Raw genomic sequence first — 24,326 nt, 5'->3', positions numbered from 1 at the left:
TCCGAGCCGTCATCCTCTCCCTTACTCGCACTAGGCAATACCCGCTAACCATCACGGTCTTTCTTAAATACGTTCGGGTGCTGCTGGCAGGGTCAGGGGTCGATCCCTCTCAATCACAAGGACATTCCTTACGCATTGGCGCGGCAGCCACGGCGTCCCTGCATAAGGTGCCGGCACATATTTTTAAACGGTTGGGTCGCTGGAGTTCCGCATGTTACATGCGGTATATCCCGGATCCGCATAACGAAATGTCACTGGCTTTTCAAGTGTTGGTGTTGTAATTTCTGTTATTAAAGCTTTTCAACACTCCTACGCATGGTTCTTTTGGCCCCTTTAGGCTACCCTTCAATAAGCAGTTCCGGCACAACTCTGCTGCTTCTAGTAGGCGGGGGAGGGTAGGCTTAGGTAGGGTATACTCTCAGCATGAGCCGATCCGAGCACAAGTGGTAGGCAATAGAGAGTGCCGGATTTGTGAGGAGGAGGCGGGGCGTGCACTATTTAAACCTGGCCCTCCTGCCCCCACTTGTCGGTTTGAACACTTTCAACCCACCCAGGAGCCCTCCCTTCTTTCAGGGCTCATCATTGGGGTAGCCCCCTTTAGGCTACCCTTCTATAAGCAGTTCCGGCACAACTCTGCTGCTTCTAGTAGGCGGGGGAGGGTAGGCTTAGGTAGGGTATACTCTCAGCATGAGCCGATCCGAGCACAAGTGTAGCCAGAGATGTAAGGAAGCTACTTATCTACGCTGGTACTTCTACCCAAAATCAAGATGCTGTGCATGTAGGCTTTCTCTTAGTTTAATATAGACTTTCAACTAACATCAGGCCACAGCATATTAGCCAAATAAAAATGTAAAACAGACCTTAGACTAACACTAGCAGAGGATGTCACTATTGTCATAGGACTGCTTCCTTTCTACAGGGCTTAACGGCAGGGACGCAACAGTCTAGTGGGGTGAAGAGGACATGAAGTACACATCATATTAGTGTAAATGTTAAGATTTAATCATTAAAATCATTAAAAGATGAAAAGATGAAAGTTTGGCGCAAATCCTCAGTAGCGTGCTACCTGTATGTTTCCAGAAGAGAACCCTAGTTGGACTGAATGTTAATGAACCATTCAGTAGCTCCGACTCCAAACTGAATCCCTTGGACAATTTCTATAATTGCTCTACCTTTTTAGCAGCTAATACCATCCATTCAAAATAAATAAAAATACACTGCTCAAAAAAATAAAGGGAACACAAAAATAACACATCCTAGATCTGAGTTAATTAAATATTCTTCTGAAATACTTTGTTCTTTACCTAGTTGAATGTGCTGACAACAAAATCACACAAAAATTTTAAAATGGCAATCAAATTTTTCAACCCATGGAGGTCTGTATTTGGAGTCCCACTCAAAATTAAAGTGGAAAAACACACTACAGGCTGATCCAACTTTGATGTAATGTCCTTAAAACAAGTCAAAATGAGGCTCAGTAGTGTGTGTGGCCTCCACGTTCCTGTATGACCTCCCTACAACGCCTGTGCATGCTCCTGATGAGGTGGCGGACGGTCTCCTGAGGGATCTCCTCCCAGACCTGGACTAAAGCATCTGCCAACTCCTGGACAGTCTGTGGTGCAACGTGACGTTGGTGGATAGAGCGAGACATGATGTCCCAGATGTGCTCAATTGGATTCAGGGCTGGGGAACGGGCGGGCCAGTCCATAGCATCAATGCCTTCATCTTGCAGGAACTGCTGACACTCCAGCCACATGAGGTCTAGCATTGTCCTTGCATTAGGAGGAACCCAGGGCCAACCGCACCAGCATATGGTCTCACAAGGGGTCTGAGGATCTCATCTCAGTACCTAATGGCAGTCAGGCTACCTCTGGCGAGCACATGGAGGGCTGTGCGGCCCTCCAAAGAAATGCCACCCCACACCATTACTGACCCAATGCCAAACCGGTCATGCTGGAGGATGTTGCAGGCAGCAGAAAGTTCTCCACGGCGTCTCAAGACTGTCACATGTGCTCAGTGTGAACCTGCTTTCATCTGTGAAGAGCACAGGGCGCCAGTGGCGAATTTGCCAATCTTGGTGTTCTCTGGCAAATGCCAAACGTCCTGCACGGTGTTGGGCTGTAAGCACAACCCCCACATGTGGACGTCGGGCCCTTATATCACCCTTATGGAGTCTGTTTCTGACCGTTTGAGCAGACACATGCACATTAGTGGCCTGCTGGAAGTCATTTTTCAGGGCTCTGGCAGTGCTCCTCCTGTTCCTCCTTGCACAAAGGTGGAGGTAGCGGTCCTGCTGCTGGGTTGTTGCCCTCCTACGGCCTCCTCCACGTCTCCTGATGTACTGGCCTGTCTCCTGGTAGCGCCTCCATGCTCTGGACACTACACTGACAGACACAGCAAACCTTCCTGCCACAGCTCGCATTGATGCGCCATCCTGGATAAGCTGCACTACCTGAGCCACTTGTGTGGGTTGTAGACTCCGTCTCATGCTACCACTAGAGTGAAAGCACCGCCAGCATTCAAAAGTGACCAAAACATCAGCCAGGAAGGATAGGAACTGAGAAGTGGCCTGTGGTTACCACCTGCAGAACCACTCCTTTATTGGGGGTGTCTTGCTAATTGCCTATAATTTCCACCTGTTGTCTATCCCATTTGCACAACAGCATGTGAAATTGGTTGTCACTCAGTGTTGCTTCCTAAGTGGACAGTTTGATTTCACAGAAGTGTGATTGACTTGGAGTTATATTGTGTTGTTTAAGTGTTCCCTTTATTTTTTTGAGCAGTGTACAAGGACTTCCTTGAGGTATGAATCCTAGGAGAAACATAATCTAGAGGTTATATGATACCACATGCATGTCTAAAATGAACTAGAGGAAGAATACTTTTAAATAAGGAAATAAAATGTATCTTCACAGAAGAAGAGCTGTGTAGTACAGAAGCACTGAGAAAACACGATAGGCATTGCCTGGCCGATTCTCAGGGCAATTATCAGGAAGGAACAATCCTAGTAGTGCTCATTCTTGATAATTGCTCTGTGAGAAGGTGCTATTGATCAAAAAGCATTGTTAATGCAGACACCAAAATCATAGTTTCTGGGCAGAAGATTGTGTTTTGTATACAGGGATCTGCTGCCGAGAAACAATGATTTTCTATGGGGACAAGTGAACACAGTAGCGATCATCTATTCCCATACATAGGAGATGATTGCTGCATGTAAATGATGTAAATGCAGCTTTCTTCACCTCTGACAATCAGGAAATTATCGTGAACAAATGGTTTATTATTTAGTCTGCCTGCGTAAAGGGATGTTAAAGGGGTTATCCGAGATGCACCGCAATCCCTTGCCGCCGCCACTTCCAGGATCACGTGCCGTACATTGGGCATGTGATCCCAGCCTGGGGTCAGAATCTGCAGTGCATGTGTGAGTCTGAATCTAAATCTGAAGGTTGTAATGCCAGGCTGGAATCACATGCCCAATGTACGGCACGTGAATCCGGAAGTGGCAGCTGCACGGGATTGCAGCACATTTCAGATAACCCCTTTAACATTCAATAATGAATAAACTGGCAACTAACTGACAGATTAATGATACAGAAACGTATTAGAAAGAATCATAGAATTAGTGCTCAATACAACATACTACTCTACATCTACCACATTTCAATGGCGTCTGCTTTCTTTTTTCTTTACACTCTGTTTCTCTTATTACTGCCTTATGCTACACAGACATCTTGGCAACATTGAGAAGAAAATTGGATTCCTTTCCATTTTTATAAAACATTAAAATTCAAGCTAGCAAAGCTTCTCCGATTCTGCACTGAGCTCATTGTGTTCTAGGGAGTTCAATGATGACAGATAATGTCTTAAATTATGTAATGACGGGTGAGTCATCTTTGGGCTCTAATACAGTTTAACATTACACTGCACACTGTAGAATACATATACAGAATAGATACAGATACTGTATCAAATACAGTATATAACTTGTTCTGAACCATCACAGCCAGAAAAGCCTGTTGTACATCATGTGTAGGATCTTCTTTCTGCTGTATATATTACAAGACAGAGGGAGAACATCCCCCGTGAAGATATTAGGGAATACCTCCCCTCTACTCTGCAATCTGATCCAAACACATTTGATAGAGTAGTGATCCACAACCACCAGGCCGCAGACCAGTCCCAGGCAATACCATGCAGCAGGGATCTGGATGGAACAGCGGGGACAAGAACTATTCAAAAGTGCGTTGGGCGGGGAGAAGCTGGAGACGCTGACTATACTGGAGAGAAGGGAAGCTACTGTGTGGATTGTAGGGGAACATGTAGCATCGCCACATAGCGGCCACTGTTACCTTCTTCCTATCCAGCTCTGCACACAGGTCACGGCCCGTGAGCATGTTCCTGCCTCACAAAGTGCCAGGCCGGGGACATGAAGGTGAGGGTGGATTTCAAGGAATCTCGAGGAGTATCACTGGGTGGGGGAAGAAGTCTGAAACTGGCTGAAGGTTTCCTGTGGTCACACAAGCCTTCTCTCTCAAGAAATACTGTGACCTCTGTGAGGTAATAGGGCTGCAACTTGTAGTGCCACAGGCTGCAAGCGTGTTTGTGTGTGGTGCCATGCAGTGCTGACACAGTGGGTACGGTATGAGGAAGTCTTCTGCTGGCTCTGGTACATGTGACCAGGCAGTGGACAGTGTAAGGGTCCATTCACACGTCCGTTGTTTCTTTCCTGATCTGTTCCGTTTTTTGCTTAACAGATCTGGACCAGATCTGGACCCATTCATTTTCAATGGGTCCTGAAAAAAAATCTGACATTGAGCTGTCCGTTTTTTTTCAGGACCCATTGAAAACTAATGGGTCCAGATCTGGTCCAGATCTGTTCAGCAAAAAACGGAACAGATCAGGAAAGAAACAACGGACGTGTGAATAAGGCCTAACACGGGGATATCAGGAGGAGGTGACAGGGGAGCAAGGATTTGGCCAGGAGCAGGTAAACATGCAGGCAAATACCTGGTCCTGGGATCTGCTGTGATGTGATGTAGCCATAGTGGTAGAAATTGTTACAGGGTAATATTTGGGTTTCCTTCAATGTGACAAGGGGCAGGGGCGTAGCTATAGGGGGTGCAGAGGTAGCAGTCGCTACCGGGCGCAGGAGCCTGAGGGGGCCCAAAAACCCTTGTGCCACATAAGACACTGGCATTATAGAAAGTGCATGCTGGTCCATTTACACCTCTGGCTGGAGGGAAGGGGTTAGGTCAACAATTTGGCATGAGGGGGTGCCCTTTCAATGTTTGCCTCTGGCAGCAGGAAGGCTATGTGCTACCCTGCCCCTTGCCAACAAGCACTAAGGGAATGGGGGGCCCAAGCTGAACTCTTGCACCAGGGCCCATGAGCCTTTAGCTACGCCCCTGACAAGGGGTGTCCAGCAGTAAACGCTGCAGGGCTGAAGATAATCTAGCAGAGCAATTCGAGCAAATAATGGGGAAATCTCTGGATCCACATAAGGTACAGGGCTTCTAGCTTTGTTAGAAAGGTATTGTCATGTACTATATGTTGTCGGATTTTTATTTTTTTACATCGATCATGGCATAACCCCTTTAATAATAAAATGAAAATTTGCTCAGACATCTGTGGCATCGCACTTTGCATTCTACGTTCCCTGGGAGTGATTAAAGCAAATATACGTACTGGGAAACTGGGTTTGGGGGAGTGGACAATAGTAAGGTTTGCTGTGGGGTCCTATAAGATCTGTGTAAGCCCCTGCCTGTGTAAACAGGGATGTGCTGCTGCCAAACCAATAAACTGTCTTGGGACAAACAAATGCATTAATGATCATTCATCCTCATACAGAGGGGATGATTGCTTCATGTATGTAGCAGCAGCTCACAGAAGTGGGAAATAATCAGCTACGAATCGTTTATTGACCTTTGTATCAGTCCATGCAAAAGGCCCTTATTCCTCCTCTGGACCTTCTGTGTCCTAAAGGTGCATTTACACAGCCTGAGAATAGTTTCCGGACAATCTGGCCATGTAAAAGTGCCGCCGATCACCCAATGAACGAGTGATCCTGTCGTTCATGCAGGCACCCCCGATCATGGCCGATGAATGAGCAATCAGTGGCAGCATTACACTGCCAGATCATCGCTAACAAGTGTTCCTATCAATGCTCGTTAGCGATGATCTGGCCCAGCATCAGCCAGTGTAATATATCCTTAAGAAACCTAAATAAGTAAAGCTACCCACAGGCTATAGATGGGATTCGGCAATTGGCTATTTTCCCTAAGCTTTATTCACAACCAAGCATTCTTGTTTATTGCCATAGGGAGGCTAGCCATGAATCAGCGATATAAAGATCCAAGTCCCTGTTTGATTAAATGTCTGCTGACCAGGGACAGTTGGGTAATATTCATTTTATTGCTGTGGGTCAAAACTGCAGCAGGCTGAGAACTATTGCACAGCCAGCTGAAGGCCTCTAAATTGCAGCAGATAATCTCTAGTCTTATAAAATACTCATTAGAAAACCATTCTGTCAGTTCAATATTCCCCTTTCAGAACCATTAGAAATAGAATTGCTATGGCAATATTTAGAAATGCTCTCATATTTCAATGGCTTACAGCTCTTTCACATCTGTGTTAAGCTTTCCGTTCTTCTGATTCATCAGATGAACAGAAAAATGAAAAATAACCAATGGTATGTCACATCTGACTGGAAGGCTCATTAAAAAAATGTTCTCCTGAACGGAAACCGAATGGATCTCATTACAGTCAATGGGATGTGTCAGGTTCCGTTCACGTCATTTATGTGGCGAATCCGGCCCATTTACGTTATTTTCGTTCTGCTCCTATAACTGATGTGAATGAGCCCTGATCCACTTTAGGCTGAGTTCACACCACCATTTAGCTTTCCGTTTTTTCTGATCCGTCAGAAGAACAGAAAGGAGCAGAAAAAAAAAAAAAAAGGATCCTTTATTTTGCTTGCAGGACTTTCTCCCTTCAAAAATAACTGATCTTTGATAGAACCGCAATACGGGCACGGGCTTCACACGGTCGTGTGAATGCTCCCTAAGGATCTGTTTTTCTCTGTTCTAATGATGGATCAGAAGAACAGAAAGCTAAACGATGAAGTGAACTGAGCATTAGGGCTCATGCACTAGACCATAGTTTTGGTCCGCATCCAATCCGCAATTTTTCCGCATCTCAAAGAGACCACAAAAGATGCGAACAGCACACTCATATGTTGTCCACATCTGTAAGTCCATTACGCAGCCCCGCAAAAATATATAGAACATGTCCTATCCTTCTCCGTTTTGCGAACAAGCATATGACATTTCTGGAGGAATAAAAAAAATAAAAAAATGGTGGAAGGATCTTGGCCGGTATCCGTGTTTTGCGGATCTGTGGACTACGGCTACAGCCGTGTGCATGAGCCCTAAATTTAACCATCAGTTGTGCTCAGTTATCATCAAATTGCACTAAAAATAACTGATCCATTTTTTTGCATCAGTTATGACCAGTCGGCATCAGTTTGTGTCACTGCATGCAGTACATTTTCTCGCATCAAAAATAAACTGATCTCTGACAACTGATCATAACTTATGCTACAAAAAGGATCAGTTATTTAGCATTTTCTGGCAGATCAGAAGCTGTCTGATCTGGATTCCAACTACAAAACTCAATTTTTGATTTAGGCTAAGGCTCTATGGCACGAAAAATGACTTGTCTGAACACACAGATAACACGCATAACGTGCTAGTTGTAGACCTCACATTACTATGAGTGATACTAGGTCTCACACATCACAGACTTGTTGGTATAACAGTAATAATAAACCTGCCCTAATGTGCATAACACAAACATGTAAAATGAATAGATTCCTCAAAGACAGATAAAATTCATGAAAAAGATATTTTCTTTCTGGTTAGTGACCCTATAATGATGAAGTGGTCGATATCTATACTATAGTCCAATAGTCAGTCGGGTGATGAGAAATGGTTGTAGGACTGCATCATCTAGTTCATCAGTCAAATATAGGATTCCGACATTTAACTCAAGAGGAGAAATCATAAATCCATACATATATGGCATCTGTGAGTATCTTGAATCCACAGCAATGACACGAGCATGTGAAAAAAGGGTGAAAAAGTAAAATTCTAAGCGACCATGCTATCTTCTGTCAGATTCCAGCAGGAAACATCCAGTATGGGTCAGGAGTGCACACGCTCAAATTGTTATCCGTTTGGGTGGCGCACATTTGAATATTGTTAAACGGTTTACATTTTCCAGCGTCTGCGATTAGCCTGCAGGATATAAATAAAGGATAATAACAGTTTTCCCCTGGTACTCATATCTTATTCTGCACTGGAGCATAATATATGAAGCTGTGATACGAGGATAACTTCATGATGAAAGCGGCAACTGAACACATAAAAAGGATGATATAATACTGTGAAAGTAACAAACAGGACTACAGGTAATAAGATGCACATATCAGATGCTTCCTTGATTCTCACAATCCCATATATTAAACTGACATTTCTACACATACTTTTTCATGCTACATGATTGTCGTGTTAGAGTTGTCGTCTTGCAAACTACATGCAATGTTTCCCTTGAAAATCTGTTTATCTCATATTGTTGCACGTATGTGCACAACCATCATATTACTCAGTGTATTGCTATGAACTATGGGGGTCATTTATTAAGCTGAAATACGCCTATACAATTTCTCCCCACTCACGCCTGCTCTAAAAAAGTGAGTGGGGTGCAGGTGCGGATGGGCCGGCACGCCCGTCTCATTTAGCATTTTCTACGCCTGTTTCAGGTGTAGAAAAGGGTCTGAATGTAAGACAGCAAGGAAGGTGTCTTACATTTAGAAGCAGCGGTGGGTCCGCTGAAGTTACGAAGAGTTCGACACCTCTACATAGCTCCGGCGGATCCACCCCCAGCTCTAGGTGATATTAAGAACGGCGTCTAAAACACCGCTCTTAATAAATGTGCTCCTCTAACTATCACAGCAGTCTGTTAGCAGCTCCTGCAGACATTATCACATGGAGGTTTCCATAGATCTGAGTGACATTGTACTGATACTTTATGAAAGTAAATCACAGCATGCTGTATAAGACGTTATAAAGATTTTCATCATAGAAGGCAATGGAGACTCAGATCTGTGCATATGGATACCAATGTGTACCTGTGTATCAATGTAAAGTACAGTTTGAATTTTTTTTCCTGCCTGCTCTTATTATAAATCATATACAGAACTGTGTATGGAGTAGAGTTGTTTCGATACCAAACTTTTTATTCGGTTTCGATACCTCGATACCACGTGAAAAAAAATAAAACACCCAAAAAAGCTGCATGCATTCCGCATTTTATGGAACATCCAGCCCATAACAGAACAGTCCGATGCTATTTTCTGGGGGGACAAGGTCACAAAAAAAATAGCGAATCGCACAGTTTTTATTTTTATTTTTTTCTGTTACGGTGTTCACCGCATAGGACATTTTTTAGTTTGGACTTTTCGGATGTGGCAATATGTTTATTTATTTGTTTATATATTTTATATGTAAAATTGGGAAAGGGGGTGATTTATACCTAATATTTTGATGTTTTTTTTTTACTTTTAAAAAAAAACTTTTTATTTAATAACTATTTCCCCCCTTAGGGGCTAGAACCTCGGATCTTTTAATCCCTTGTCCTATTCACCCTGATAGAGCTCTATTAGGGAGAATAGGACTTCACACTCTCCCAGCTGCCCTGTGCTTTGTACACACAGCAGCAGGGAGGTTACCATGGCAGCCAGGGCTTCAGTAGCGTCCTGGCTGCCATGGTAACCGATCAGAGACCGAGGATTACACTGCTGGGGCTCCGATCAGAAGCTGCCACTGGCACCACCAATGAGAAGGAGGGGAGAGGGGACCCTGTGGCCACTGCCACCAATGATTTTAATACTGGGGGGCGCACTGTGCCACCAATGACTTTAATACTGGAGGGTTGAGGGGGAGGGGCCGTACTGCGCCACCATTGATTTTAATACTGTGGGGGTTGAGGGCAGGGGGCGCACTGCGCCACCAATGATTTTAATACTGGGAAAGAGGGGGGTGCGGCATCTGAGGAGTTAACTGCCGCTGATCGCAGCTCCCCGCCAGCATTCGCCTCCTGGATTTGTATTAAACGTTTACTTTCATTGGTGGCGCCCCTCTCTCTTCACTGGTGGCAGCGGCAGCAGCGGCACAGGGGGGAGGGAGAAACTGCTTCTTTCTCCCCTGTGCTGCTGAGGAGAACACAGAGTGCGCTGAGAGCGGTATGGAGTGCTGCATAATACTGTATACAGTACCTCTTATGCAAGTCTATGTTAACACACACACACTTGGCGAGTTATCACATCTAGCTAACGCATTGTGACTGACTGTTAACTCTGCTACATATGCATGCCACATGGTTGTGTGCATTAGGCCCCTTTTTTTAAATCTTTTTTACTGTCCACACCTATGAAATATCCACGGTACTGGGTTGTCTACAGTAATGGAGGTCTAGCTTGTGTTGAACTTTCCACATTCTGAGAACATTTCACTCTTCTGTAAGACTTTACTCCATCCATGCCTAAACTAAAATAACAAGAAAGATGTGAAATAAAAAAAATATAATAATAAACTAGTAACGATAACAAGAGTAGTGACAGTACTGGTCTTACCTGCTGTGTGTATGGCCATGAGAATCTGACGTATATCGTGGAGGCTCAGATGACCGACGCTGCAATCCCACTTCTGAAACTCCCTCCCAATCCCCTCCACCAGGTGGGCAGGAAGAAACGCTGAGAGGGCGGTCCAAAGTGACTGGGGTGTGCCAAGAAAACTCATGGGCTTCTGGAAAGGATGGAAAAGAGATGATGACGTTCTGAGTGCAAAACCAGAATACCCTTTTAACGCTAATGTCCACATCTCCTTGTTTTCTGCTGCTTCTTTCTGAGTTCAATCATCTTGCTACTCTACTACAATAAAATGAAGAAGAAAAAAAAGTATAATAACAAGCAAAAAATGGAAACAGTAGCAGAAATGGCAGATTGATGGACTGGTTTACAAGATAATAGAAATCCTTGTATGTTTCCAAAGCTAGCTATAGACACTAGATTTTTGACTGCCAATTTCAACAGGATCCACCAAATATGAAGCCTCAAAGCTTTTTTAATGAGAAAGGTACTTACTACGACTATGTGTTTTGGCAGGCAGTGGTGGTGGCATCTCCACACTCCAGGATCTATGAGGTGGTGGTGGTTTGGAGGGAATAAGAAATGTCTCATAAGTTCTGTTGCTGATGTCCAATCCCATCGAAGTTTGTCTCTGGTAGGATCTGACTGCTGAAGGCAACACAGGATTTGGGTATAATGGGCTCAGCTACAAGTAAACAGCAGAGAGAAGATGAAAAAACTCATAAATCCACTTCACAGAACTCTTTTACACTTCTCTACACCGAAACGCATAGCACAGTGAAAGGTTTCCATTCCTATCTGACCACAGAAACATTTTCATGTTGTATGACAATCATTTATTGATACGGTCACTGTCACAAAGATTATCCCTACAGCTTCCATCCTCATACAATTGTCAGCAGAAGGATAGACTGTTCTGATGCATGACTCAGACTGGATTAGGAAATTAAGTAATGCAATTATTTTATCAAAATATGGACAAACTGTGCTCTAAACACCATGAAAATGTTTACCAAGGATAATTTCATTGATTCATTGTTCAAGACAGCCTTGAACCATGCAGTTATTAGCCACACAACTTCCTTTCCAGTAGAACACAAAAAATACATAAAAACAGTAAGCCCACGTAACATGACAGGCCGCTACCATTCAATCTAACAATTGCTAGCAATATCATCAACATCTTGAGATTGTCATGACGTAGGATGTATGGAAATCTTCTCATTAAGGCCTCTTGCACACGACCGTATGCCCTCCGAGATTTACGGTCCGTGAGCGTGTGCAGGACAATGCGCCCAACGTCCACAGCATCATTGAAATCTATGATGCTGTGTGATCCCGTGCGCACAATCAATGCCGCTCCGGGACATATGGCCCGCTCACGGACCGTATATCTCGGAGGGCATAAGGTCGTGTGCAAGAGGCCTAACTGTCATTACTAACATATACAATGTTCAACAGACCACATACAATAAGAGGGACATTTATTAAAGGGGTTATCATGGCTTTACTAAGCACTGCCACGACCAGGCTGGTGGAGCTGTGTAGTTTCAGTGCAGACTTCCAGTGACAGAGCTACACCCAGGTGTGTGGAGTGTTGGAACCCTGCTGATCAGTTAGTGATGGCCTATCCTGAGGGTAGGCCATCACGTACTAAAACCCAGACAGCTTCATGAAGACTGGCGTTTTATTGTTCATCCTTAAAGAGGTTGGCCCATCTCAGACATTGATGGCATATTGTTAGGATATGTATAGAATGTCAGATAGGAGCAGGTTCCAGATGTTGGTCCTGCACCTATCTCCAGAAAGGGGCTCCCAAAACGATGGAGTTAAACGAAGGATCTTAGCGATATGCCACCATGTCTAAGATGGGAATACCCCTTAAATCTATCCCCCACTGACGTCAGAGGCACACATCCGTGCAGGTTTGCGTGCCAGAACTGAAATTACACCAGTAAAAGAGCTAGTGTAGATTTCAGATACAACCTGCAAGAGATTCCTGGCATAGCTTATAATAAATGTGCTACCCGCTCCACCCAGTTTTTGAAAAAGTAGCGAGTAGGGCTAAAAAAAAAAAAAGTGGCAACATTTTGTGGGGGGTGTGCATCATATTTAGCGGACATTCAGATGCCAGTATTCAGGTGTACAGGTGATGATTAACCCCTTCAGCAACCGTGATGTTCCTGTATGTCATAATGGCTGAGGGCATGTATGGAGCGGGCTGCTGTGCCGAGCCCGCTCCATATGCGGTTGGTGCCGGCTGCATACAGCGGCACCCGGCCACAATGATGCTGAAACTGGTCATTTAACCCCTCAGATGCCACGTTCAATAGAAATCACAGCATCTGTGAGGTTAGGCAGAGGCATGCGGCTCCCTCTGCCTTTGCGGGGCTCCGATTGGTTACCATGACAGCCTGGGTCCTGATGAAGGTTCCCCAGCCTGTCATGGTAATCTGCCTGCTAAGCAGGTTGAGGGGCAGAATACCATTCACCATAATAGATTTCTATTATAGTGAATAGGACAAGGGACTATTAAAATGTAAAAATATTTTTCCTGGGCGCCGTAATGAAAAAAAAAAACAAAAAAACGTAATTCGCCATTTTTGGGTCACCTTATCTTCCCCAAAAAGTGATCAAAAGTTGTATGTACCCCAAAAATGGTTCCAATGAAAACTACAGTTTGTCCAGCAAAAAACATCCCCTCATACACCTCCGTGGACGAAAATATTAAAATGTTATGGCAGTCAAAGATGGCAAAGAAAATTTAGATTTTTTAAAAGGTTTTTATTTTGTCAAAAGTAGAAAAGGAAAAAAAATAACTATACAAATTTGGCATAGCCGTAATCGAACTGAACCATAGAACAAGGATGTCATATCATTTTTAGTGCACAGTGAATGCCGTAATATCAAAACCCCAAAAACCTTGTCAGAATTGTGGGGTTTTTTCAATTCACCTCAACATTTCTTCCCCTGTTTTTCAATACAAGACATGGTAAATTAAACAGTGCCATTAAAAATAAAAAAAAATAAGCCCTCACGGAAACGTTAAAAAGTTATAGCTACTAGAATGTGGGGAGATAAAATGGGAAAGTGCAAAAACGAAAATGGGCCCGGTACTTAAGGGGTTAATCACCCCCTAAGTGCATAATTACAAGAAATAGGGACTAAAAGAAATTGTTAAACTACATTTAACAACATTACAGAGAAAATCAAAAACACTCCCATACAAAGAAATCTACCAACCTATAGTTGGAGGTCCGCTGCACAGTGTAAATAATGGGCTTTGCTGCTGACGCCCAGGATGCAAAATGTATTAAATGTTGATTTACCTTACGGTAAAAGCTTACACTGGCGCTGGTAGGTAGAAATGTGACACATAAAATACAGTGGCTGGATGAATATTCCGCTATAGTAAAAGGTGGATGTCAATTGACGATCCAATGAATTAATCGCCGCAAAGATAATTACCTTTTCTCTGGATGTGGGCTGGAGAAATAGTCTAAGTTCTTTAAATATTTGCACGGTTCCCGTTCCTGTATGTAGAGGCGTGTGAAGAGAGGCAAAACTTCACTGCTCACCTGCTAGCATTCACACTGCTCCGGCCGGTAGCTGTGTGGTGCGAGGGAGCAGACTATGGGTTTGGCGTCCAGGATTTTCTGTGCGTGTGACGTCACCGCGAAGTACTACTGGTGCTCCCAGAGATCAAAGTTCATCCGACGCGTTTCTGAGCCGTCGGGCTCCTTCATCAGGGATGGTCTGACCCTTCAAGTCTGGGAGTTATATAGGCGTCCTGGTTGCCAAGGCAACACCTACTCTTATCACACACAGGGAGAGAGAAAAAGAGGAGAGGGGAAAGAGCCCAGAAAATAGTTCCACAGCGGCTACAATATGCAGATTATGCAAATTCACTGAGGAACAAAACGTTCACTGAAAAGCAAAAAGTTTGATTTCATGATTGAGTCCATTTGGGGCTAGGCTGTTTAATTTAAATATCCAGCTGCTTTCCGCTCTGGACATTTTTTTTGATGAAATTGCCGCCCCTTTTGTCTTCCATCACTTTTTCCAAGCCTCCAAAGATAGAGCCCCGAAATTTTGCCGCATGATGTTGTTGATAGTGTCTAGATAAGGGATGTCCGTCAAATTTTTTAATTATGTTTCTGACATGCTCACTTATCCTGGTTTTTAGTAAACGTTTTGTTCTGCCTATATACAATTTGTCACAGGGACATTTAATAAAATAAATCACTCCTCTCGTATTGCAGGTAATGAAGTTTTTTATTTGAAATGTATTTAAGGCTTTTATGTTTTTTTTTTGTATGGTCTCTAGTGATTTTGCAATTTCGGCATGTTTTGCAAGGGAAGAAACCCATTCCATTGTGACTGATCCTATTAATTAAACTGTTAGACTTGGTGGATGGAGCAATAAGGGTATTTAAATTTGGGGCTTTTCTAAAAATAAATTTAGGTTTTGATGGAATTTTGTCACCCATTAGACTATCCTGTTTTAGGATATCCCAATAACGCCTAATGATTTTCCTAAAATTCCCTGCTCCTGTACTGTATCTAGTAATAAGAGGAATATTAAAATCCTCTTTATTTGTATTTATTGTTGTCAAATCTGTTCCGTATTTGTTCTCTTTTAGTAGAAGATTACGGTTTAATTGTTTTACCTTGTCTATTGTAGGTTGTAAATCTGTTAGTTTGTAGCCTTTTTCTTGAAATTTACTGTTCAGCTGGTCTATCTCTTTTACAAAATCCACCTCATTTGAGCAATTTCTTTGTGCTCGTATATACTGGCTATAAGGGATATTTGTGAGCCAGGTAGCTAGATGACAACTGATTATCGGAATGAAACTATTTGTATCCGTAGGCTTATGATAGGTCTTAGTTTTGAGTGAGACGTTTTCTATAAATATGGTGAGATCTAAAAAATCAATAGATACTTTATTATAACTAGCTGTAAAATTCAGATAAAAATCATTTTTATTAATATTAGTTAAAAATTGGATAAGAGATAATTCATCACCGCGCCAGATAAAAATGACATCATCAATAAAACGTTTCCAGAGGACCAGACCCGCACCGAGCTCTCCACTGGGGAAGATGGTAAGCTCCTCCCATCTCCCCAAATGGACTCAATCATGAAATCGAACTTTTTGCTTTTCAGTGAACGTTTTGTTCCTCAGTGAATTTGCATAATCTGCATATTGTAGCCGCTGTGGAACTATTTTCTGGGCTCTTTCCCCTCTCCTCTTTTTCTCTCTCCCTGTGTGTGATAAGAGTAGGTGTTGCCTTGGCAACCAGGACGCCTATATAACTCCCAGACTTGAAGGGTCAGACCATCCCTGATGAAGGAGCCCGACGGCTCAGAAACGCGTCGGATGAACTTTGATCTCTGGGAGCACCAGTAGTACTTCGCGGTGACGTCACACGCACAGAAAATCCTGGACGCCAAACCCATAGTCTGCTCCCTCGCACCACACAGCTACCGGCCGGAGCAGTGTGAATGCTAGCAGGTGAGCAGTGAAGTTTTGCCTCTCTTCACACCCCTCTACATACAGGAACGGGAACCGTGCAAATATTTAAAGAACTTAGACTATTTCTCCAGCCCACATCCAGAGAAAAGGTAATTATCTTTGCGGCGATTAATTCATTGGATCGTCAATTGACATCCACCTTTTACTATAGCGGAATATTCATCCAGCCACTGTATTTTATGTGTCACATTTCTACCTACCAGCGCCAGTGTAAGCTTTTACCGTAAGGTAAATCAACATTTAATACATTTAACAACAGCATTTAACAACAGCAACAAGATAAGTGTCAAGGATCAAGGCAATTAAATGCTGAAGACTGCATGGCTTTATTCATGAAGTGTACATACAGGAAAAGTATAGGAATTGCCCATAGCGACCAATCAGAACAAAACTTGCTTTTTTAACCCAAAACTGAATTACCTGGAATATGACTTGTTCCCATGGCAACACCTCCACTTTTTTTTTTTTTTTTTTTGAAGTGCAGTATGAAGTGACAGTTCTCAAAGTAAGGGAAACATCCATTCATCATTGGGGATAATTTAGGTCATTTTAGATTTGTTTTTGATGGGGCTTGAATGTGGAACCGAGATTTTACAAGCTTTGTACAGAGGTAAATAGAGACATAGGAACATATCTGGTTGGTTATTTCAGTTAAGAGTATTTCTTATACAATAATAGGCATAGATACTGTACTGAATGTCTTACGGGGGAAAACTGGCTGAAAGGGCAACAAAATGCCAGAAGCTTTTCAATGAACCTTCAGGGTTTAATAGCAAATTCTGCATCGGGGCCTTTCATCTACCATGCGGTATTTATAATCCTGGTGTCTTCATTAGGGATGAGGGAACTTCATATTTTGAAGTTCGTGTTCGGGTTGTGGTATAATGTGAATTGCCTTATGAATTCCGTTACCATGGACCATAACGCAATTCCATGACGAAATGTATAACGGAATGCCTTTAGAAACATTCCATTATTCATTCCGTCATAATAGAAGTCTATGGCCAGAATAACGGATCCGTCCGGTTTCCATTATGCAGGAGAGGACTCCAGAATAACGGAAACGGGGCGGATCTGTTATGCTGGCTATAGACTTCTATTATGACGGAATGAATAATAAAATGCCTCTAAAGGCATTCCGTTATGGAATTGTGTTATGGTCCATGGTAACGGAATCCATAACGCAATTCAGCATATACCCCAACCCGAACACAAACTTCAAAATATGAAGTTCGCTCATCCCTAGTCTTCATATGTGGCAGAAGGGCTTGAAACTACTACTGTTGCACCCTCTATAGCTATGCAAGTATAACGGTATACATTTTGGGGGCAAAGCATACACCTTCTACCTATATCCCGAATGTAAAGTATCGATATTGTGCAGGGGCATCCCAGACTTTTTGTCTGATACAATTGATCCACAGATGAGTGGTAATTTTGACTACCCTATCATTCTCTGTCTTGTGCAGAACTCTTTGATCGAGTCACTAAATTGTGCTGTCTGTGCTGAGCCAGTAGCTCTGCAGGGTAAAAGAGGTAAAAAAAAAAAATTCTGTAGCACAAAAGTGAAAGTTTTTGTTTTGTGGGACTCAGGGGCATTATTACTTTTAAGGGGACATTGAGAGGGCAGTTTTACTTTTTAAATGGGCACTATTACTTTTTAAGAGGAGAACTTGAGGAGTTACTATTTCTATGGAGGCACTCAGTAGTCAATATTCCCTTCAAAAGGACATACAATGGGCATTATTACTTTCAAGGTGGCATCAGTACTGTATAGCAAAAAAGAGGTTATTATTACATCCTAGAGTGCACATAGAAGGCATGATTACTTTCTAGGGACAGACAGGGGACATTATTACTTTCTAAGGGGCACAAATATGTTTTTGTATATTGAGTAGAGGACACAAATGGGGCATTATTACTTTGTAAAGGGCAAAATAGTGGGCTTTATTACTAAGTAGGGACTGAAAAGGGGTATTATTACTGTGTGGGAGCAAAAGGGTGTTCTAGAAGACAGCACTTACCTTTTCTCCATCGTCCTCATCACTGTTGCTTACTTCCTCTTCTATGTGGAACCAGTCAAAATCCAGTTCAATATTAAAGCTCCCATCTCCTGCTCTTTCCAGCTGTAACCAATTACAACATAACTGTAATATGAACCTTATTCTAGACAAGAATAAAAAAAATACCTCTTATGGCAACTTACCAGCTCTTCGCATTCTAAGTGTTTAAGAGTCTGAGCCAACATCAATGGAGTTAATCCCGCATGGTTGACTGCCAAAAGACAAGAGGCAGATGAGTTAAGAGATATAGTAAGTATGTCAATAACGTAATAATTACATCCTGATATCTGTATTCTCAGAAGCAACATACAAGTCACGTGTTCTTCAACCACGTCTTCTCTATTGTCAGCCCATCGATATTAGTGTGTCTAACCTTCAATACCATTTCCAGCTCCAAACTAAAAGTTCTACGCCAAAGGCCTGCTCAACACAAGTCTTGGGCCAGTTGCCAGACCCTTTAAAACTATTTTTCTGGCTTCCAGCCTTTCAGAGGGTTCCAAGCACTTTGGCCTAAAAAAACTCTAATTAAGTCCTGTATATTGTAATTCTTGGACAGCACTGACATATTTCATTATCCAACATCCATTATTGTGACTGAAACTGTATATGTAACACAAAAACGATTAGTGAAAACCCTGGATAGCCAGACATCATTTAGCTTGTGTTTCTTTAACATTATGGGTTTAGTAATGTCCATGTGGTAGATAAGATCTACTGAATAGGCAGTACAGTGCTAATATGGCATTTCCTGCAGTTACTTAAAGGTCAGGTCATATTTTGGCATTATATTGGTATACAGTTTCCACAGAAACCTGCAGTATCATTATGCCAGAAAGTCAATCCACCATCTTACTATTATATTATTCTGATACCATTGTTTTACATCAATGGCCAGTACAATGGGATGTACTTTTTATACACAAATTACTATTACAATGAATGTTCTCATCTTCAGGATACTCTACAAGACAATGTTGCTCAGATGGGTTCCAGCTGTTGTATCCAGTGGTTATTCAGGTCTGCATTTAGTTTATGTCAAACTACAGTACTATGTGATAGAATATATTGGTTTGGCAGCTCTTTTTATAATTTATTACATCCTTTTGAAATGGAAAACTGTAGCAAGATACATTGGGGCAGATTTAGACGGTTAAACATAGACTAGACAGTCTACGCATGTGCCAGATATATCACAGTGGCTGATACTGGATGATAAATATGGTGCATCTTTAGACTGTCCAGTTTATTGCACTTTATTGCACTATAGTTTTGACACAATTTTGGCACACAGTGTTGCAACACCTTTTCTGCTAAATCACACCCCTTTCCCACTAAGCCACACTCACTTGCAGTGCAAGCTACAAAAAGTGGCTGAAACGTATAGTAAATGTGGAACAGAACTCTAGTGCATTCTCATTAAGTCTGTCCCATTATCCTTAAAATACTGTTTTGTAAAACACTGCATGTCTGGGTCCGTCTCTGGCAGTCAGCTGTTATAGCCAAGGAAAGCTAGGGGCAGCTATTCATTTCACAGTCACAGTCAGATATTTCATTTTTTCCATAAATGATTAGTTTAGACGAATATAAGAAATTTTGTAATTTATGTCATTCGAGAAATATGCTTCCTTCGCCTCTTATCAGACTCTTCTCCTGCTCCCCTCCCCCACCCACCTTCACTAAAAAGAGCATTGGCTGGGCAGATTATTGCTAATAAGCATTTGTACAAACGCTTGTTAGCGATAATCTGCCGGTGTAAAGGTGCTGCCAATTACCTGATGAACGAGCAAAAGGTTATAGGGTCATTGGTGCTGTCACCTAAATCATCGTTTGCTAGTAGCAGATCACGCTGTCTTAACAGCCTCTGCTGCTGGCAAACAATGATTCTGTATGGGGACGAGCATGGAAATGTAGCAGTCTCTTCCACTGACAAGCACGCTTCCTTCCCAACAATCGTCTGCTCAACGGAACAGCGTAAAGGGCTTTAACTTAGATCCTTCTTCAGTGAAGACAGTCTGTCTGCTCAATGAAGGATCAGATTACATAGAAGTCTGTGGAGAGGAAAGAAGGAGCAGGGAGAGGCTGCTGGCGACAAGCGCTGACACAGAGAGACTGCCGCTTGCTAGTACCTGATTTACTGTATTAAGCAACCACTGGATTTACAATTAAAAGGAATCTGTCACCAGCGACCTCCATTTCAAGCGGTTTGCATAGACACATAAATGTGATTCACCTGATTAAAAGGCTGTCTTTCTTTTGTTAATCCGAGCCTCCATTTCCTAGTTATGATACTTTTTAATATTCATTTTAAGCCTTTGGTGCAAGCTCCACTACTTTCTTTGGCCAGCTCCTCCCTAGCTGCTTTGTCACTTCTTTGTCCTGTCAATCAAAGGAGCTAGAGAGGGGCTGGACACAGAAACGGGTGGAGCTTGGGTGCAAGAAGAGCAATGGTGATGCCTTCATTGCACCAAAGGCATAATTTGCATGTTAATAAAAAGCATCATAACCCAGGGACTGAGCCTCGGATTGACAAAATAAAATAGCAGTGTTCTAATCAGGTGAGCCATGGTTATGTGTCTAAGCTAACAGTTTAGAGGGGAGGTTACTGGTGACTGCTCAGTTCTGCTGTGTAAAGTCCTTTATAACTGCTGTTTCTGAGGTTCTGCTACAGAGAGAAAGCAGAATCTCCTGTTTCTCCATGACCTGTGTATGGGCAGACATGATCCTTGCTAGTGCTGCCCACTAGCTTACAAAAACTGCTAAAAAATGCCAGATACATGTGATATAATGGATAGGAATATTGTTATCCCTCATGTACAGTGAAACAACAGATACACTTTAACATCCAGAGGTAAAATTCATTGAGGACCTCATACTTCTCACAGAATTAGCCAGTTGTCCAGATTAGACATTGCTCTGTAAGAAAATGCTTTGGCCACATGCAGCCGCCAAGGCTTGTAAAACTCAGACTCAATCTCACAGAGGATTGTTCAAATTTTCTAACAGAAAGCAGAGGTCTTGAAAACTGAAATAAAAGTATAGTAGGTAGTTTCATAACTAAGAAAATTAAGTTAAAGGGGTTTTCCAGGAAAAAATATTGAGTGCCGCAGCCTCTTCCTAGGCCATGTGACGTCACCGTACACCGTTGCAGCTGAGCCCCACTGAAGTGAATTGGCCTGAGATGCAATACGTAAGGCTCTGTGTTTGGTAAGTTCCTGGGAGTCCACAGCGCTGACCAGAGCTCTGGTGAGCACGGTGCCTTCCTGGAACAGCAGATTGGCAGGGGTGCCAGGGGCCCCCACCAATGTGATAACGATGATCTATCCTGAGGACAGGTGATCACTATCATTTCCAGGATAACCAGTCAGCTCTCACTAAACAGTCTGTTTCCTCTGTCAGCAATTACTGGCCAGTGGCTGTATAGGAATGGCCGTACAGACAAGGGGAATGGTAACACCTTCTTGTCAATATTTTTTTATAGGAGTAATAACAGAGAAACTTCACACTGCAGATTTTTAAAAAAAGGTGATCCAGAATTTCATGAGGAATATAAGTATTTACTAAAATAGGCACTTAGGGAAAGATAACAGGTCCTCTTTAAATGAAGGCCTGTTACATGAGTGTCAGAAGAACATGAGCAAAATGGCAAATATTACAGGCATCTGTATTTGATTACAGTTCTAACAAACAATCCACCCAGCACATTGTACTCAGCAGGCCAAACGGAATCCAATGTTCTCATTACACAGCTAAAAGTACACAGTCATGGCATATGGTCAGGCTAAAGGAATATCCATAATGTATCTCCTTATCTAATTGACACTGCGTTCGGGGCTCCGCTTGTGAGCTCCGTTTGAAGGCTCTCACAAGCGCCCCCGAACGGATCCGTCTAGCCCTAATGTATTCTGAGTGGATGCGGATCCGCTCAGAATGCATCAGTTTGGCACCGTTTGTCCTCCGCTCCGCTCAGCAGGCGGACACCTGAACGCAGCTTGCAGCGTTCAGGTGTCCGCCTGGCCGTGCGGAGGCAAACGGATCCGTCCAGACTTACAATGTAAGTCAATGGGGACGGATCCGTTTGAAGTTGACACAGTATGGCTCAATTTTCAAACGGATCCGTCCCCCATTGACTTTCAATGTAAAGTCAAAACGGATCCACTTGCATTATCATGAACAAAAAAAAAAATATATATATATTTTTTTTGTTCATGGTAATGCAAACGGATCCGTTCTGAACGGTTCTAAGCGTTTGCATTATAGGTGCGGATCCGTCTGTGCAGATACCAGACGGATCCGCACCTAACGCAGGTGTGAAAGTAGCCTAAATTGCAGCCCAGAAAGGAAGGTAGTCAAGGTTAAAGTTTAGTGGAGTACAATGCAGTCTTAAAGGGAACCTGCCACCAAGAAAACGTAGCAGCATGTTATAGACATTGCCAACATACAGAAAGTCCTGGACAGTCCATAAAAATAGACAACTTTTTTCCTGGGTTGTCATTAAAAAAAAAAAGATGTGTCTGTGATTTTTTGTTTTTTAGGCTGGTGGTATTTGAGCAGGTCACTTTTGTGATAATTATCATTTCCAGTACATGCTGGTAATGAGTTGTTATCAGTATACTGAGCTATAGACATGTAGTACTTCTGTAATCTTCATTATTCAATATGGTTTTCCAATTTGTCAGTGCTTGTTGGATAACGTGTCTGGCAAAACACGCGGAACGGATGCGGACTGAAACTACGGCCGTGTGCATGAGGCCTTATGGGAAATGATTCAGCAAAGCTTGAAGCTAAAGCTCCCTCTGAACTCAGTGGTCATGTCAGTAATTTGATGTTATTGGCAGTCTTCCCTATATAACATGTATACATAGATATATATGAAAAAAGACGGCAGCACTCCAAAATTGTGATGAAAATAAGTGGATGGTTTATTAACCCATCTAGCGGCAACGTTTCAGCTCTCTCAATGGAGCCTCTGTCAGCTACAGTAGATAAAGGCTCCATTGAGAGAGCTGAAACGTTGCCGCTAGATGGGTTAATAAACCATCCACTTATTTTCATCACAATTTTGGAGTGCTGCCGTCTTTTTTCATATATATTTACATGGGACTTTGGTAGGATTTGCACCCGCCATTAATGTGTGCTGCTTTTTTTCTTTTCCATGTATACATAGATAGCTAGCAATCTGCTCGATGACATGCTGATGATGACAGGTCCCCTTTAACTAGACCTAGATTTGGGACTAAGGCTACTTTCTGTCACAGCCAGACAGCTGAGAAGCGCTCACAGGAGCTTCTCAGATCCTCCTCCTTGAATTTCTTTGTTTTGGTTTAGTTTCTCATCTCGTTAGTCTATCTCAGCTGTCATGCAGTCAGACTGATCGATACCCTTTAAGTTCCTCTCCATAATGCAGTAGTGTGCGGCTGATACAACTTCCTGGAGTGTGTGTGCATGCTGTTCCCAGTTCCCAGTCGTCAGTAGTCTGCAGATAAGTGCTGTTTATGTATTTATGTTTTTGTCTTTTCTGGATCCAGGTGACCCTGACTCCCTCCGTGTCAGTGTAGGGAGCCGGTGGTCGTGTCCCTTCACTATTGTAGGGTCTTCAGGTAATAGATAGCCGAGGAACGTGGATATGCGGCCATCCACCTTTGGGGTGTTCGCATAGGCTGAGCAGTGAGGGAGAGCGGCAGCTCTATTGCAGGGGTCTCCCTTTGTTCCTTAGTTGTGGATCCAGAGAGACATTGTTTATATGGTATTGTCTTGTTTCCTGTACACCATCCGTGACATTATCAGCCGCCAAAACCGTCTCAAGCATGGATCCGGTTTCACTTTTGGCTGAACGCCTCCAGGGTCTTTCATTGGAGGTAGCTGATCTCCGTAGGATTTTTTCTCAGTTTCAAGTGACCGGTTCAGCTCGCGTTCATGGAGTTTGTGCTGAGCCCAAGATCTCGCTCCCGGATACGTTCTCTGGGGGTAGTGAGAATTTTGTGCGTTTTAAAGAGGCTTGCAAACTCCATTTTCGCCTTCTTC

At 42.8% G+C, this 24,326-nt stretch overlaps 1 protein-coding gene across 2 annotated transcripts in view; it reads right to left on the bottom strand.

Moving 5' to 3' along the window:
• Positions 1-5,541: 5,541 nt before the first annotated feature.
• The window catches only part of ASAP3 (ArfGAP with SH3 domain, ankyrin repeat and PH domain 3), a 112,258-nt gene continuing 93,473 nt past the window's right edge, over positions 5,542-24,326 (bottom strand). The window contains exons 20-25 of one of the 2 annotated variants that reach the window (XM_040424298.1): positions 18,449-18,516; positions 18,267-18,368; positions 11,201-11,390; positions 10,691-10,862; positions 10,486-10,604; positions 5,542-8,412 (exon numbers count right to left, since the gene is read on the bottom strand). In XM_040424298.1, coding sequence (XP_040280232.1) covers positions 10,514-10,604; positions 10,691-10,862; positions 11,201-11,390; positions 18,267-18,368; positions 18,449-18,516 — 623 coding nt within the window. In that variant the 3' untranslated portion in view covers positions 5,542-8,412; positions 10,486-10,513. The remainder of the gene's footprint in view (positions 8,413-10,485; positions 10,605-10,690; positions 10,863-11,200; positions 11,391-18,266; positions 18,369-18,448; positions 18,517-24,326) is intronic. The other variant, XM_040424297.1, reaches the window with a different exon arrangement.

Source organism: Bufo bufo, chromosome 3 (assembly GCF_905171765.1).
Source record: "Bufo bufo chromosome 3, aBufBuf1.1, whole genome shotgun sequence".
NCBI classification, from domain to species: domain Eukaryota; kingdom Metazoa; phylum Chordata; class Amphibia; order Anura; family Bufonidae; genus Bufo; species Bufo bufo.
The sequence above is the reverse complement of the archived record's forward strand: the minus strand, read 5'-3'. Positions and strand labels throughout refer to the sequence as shown.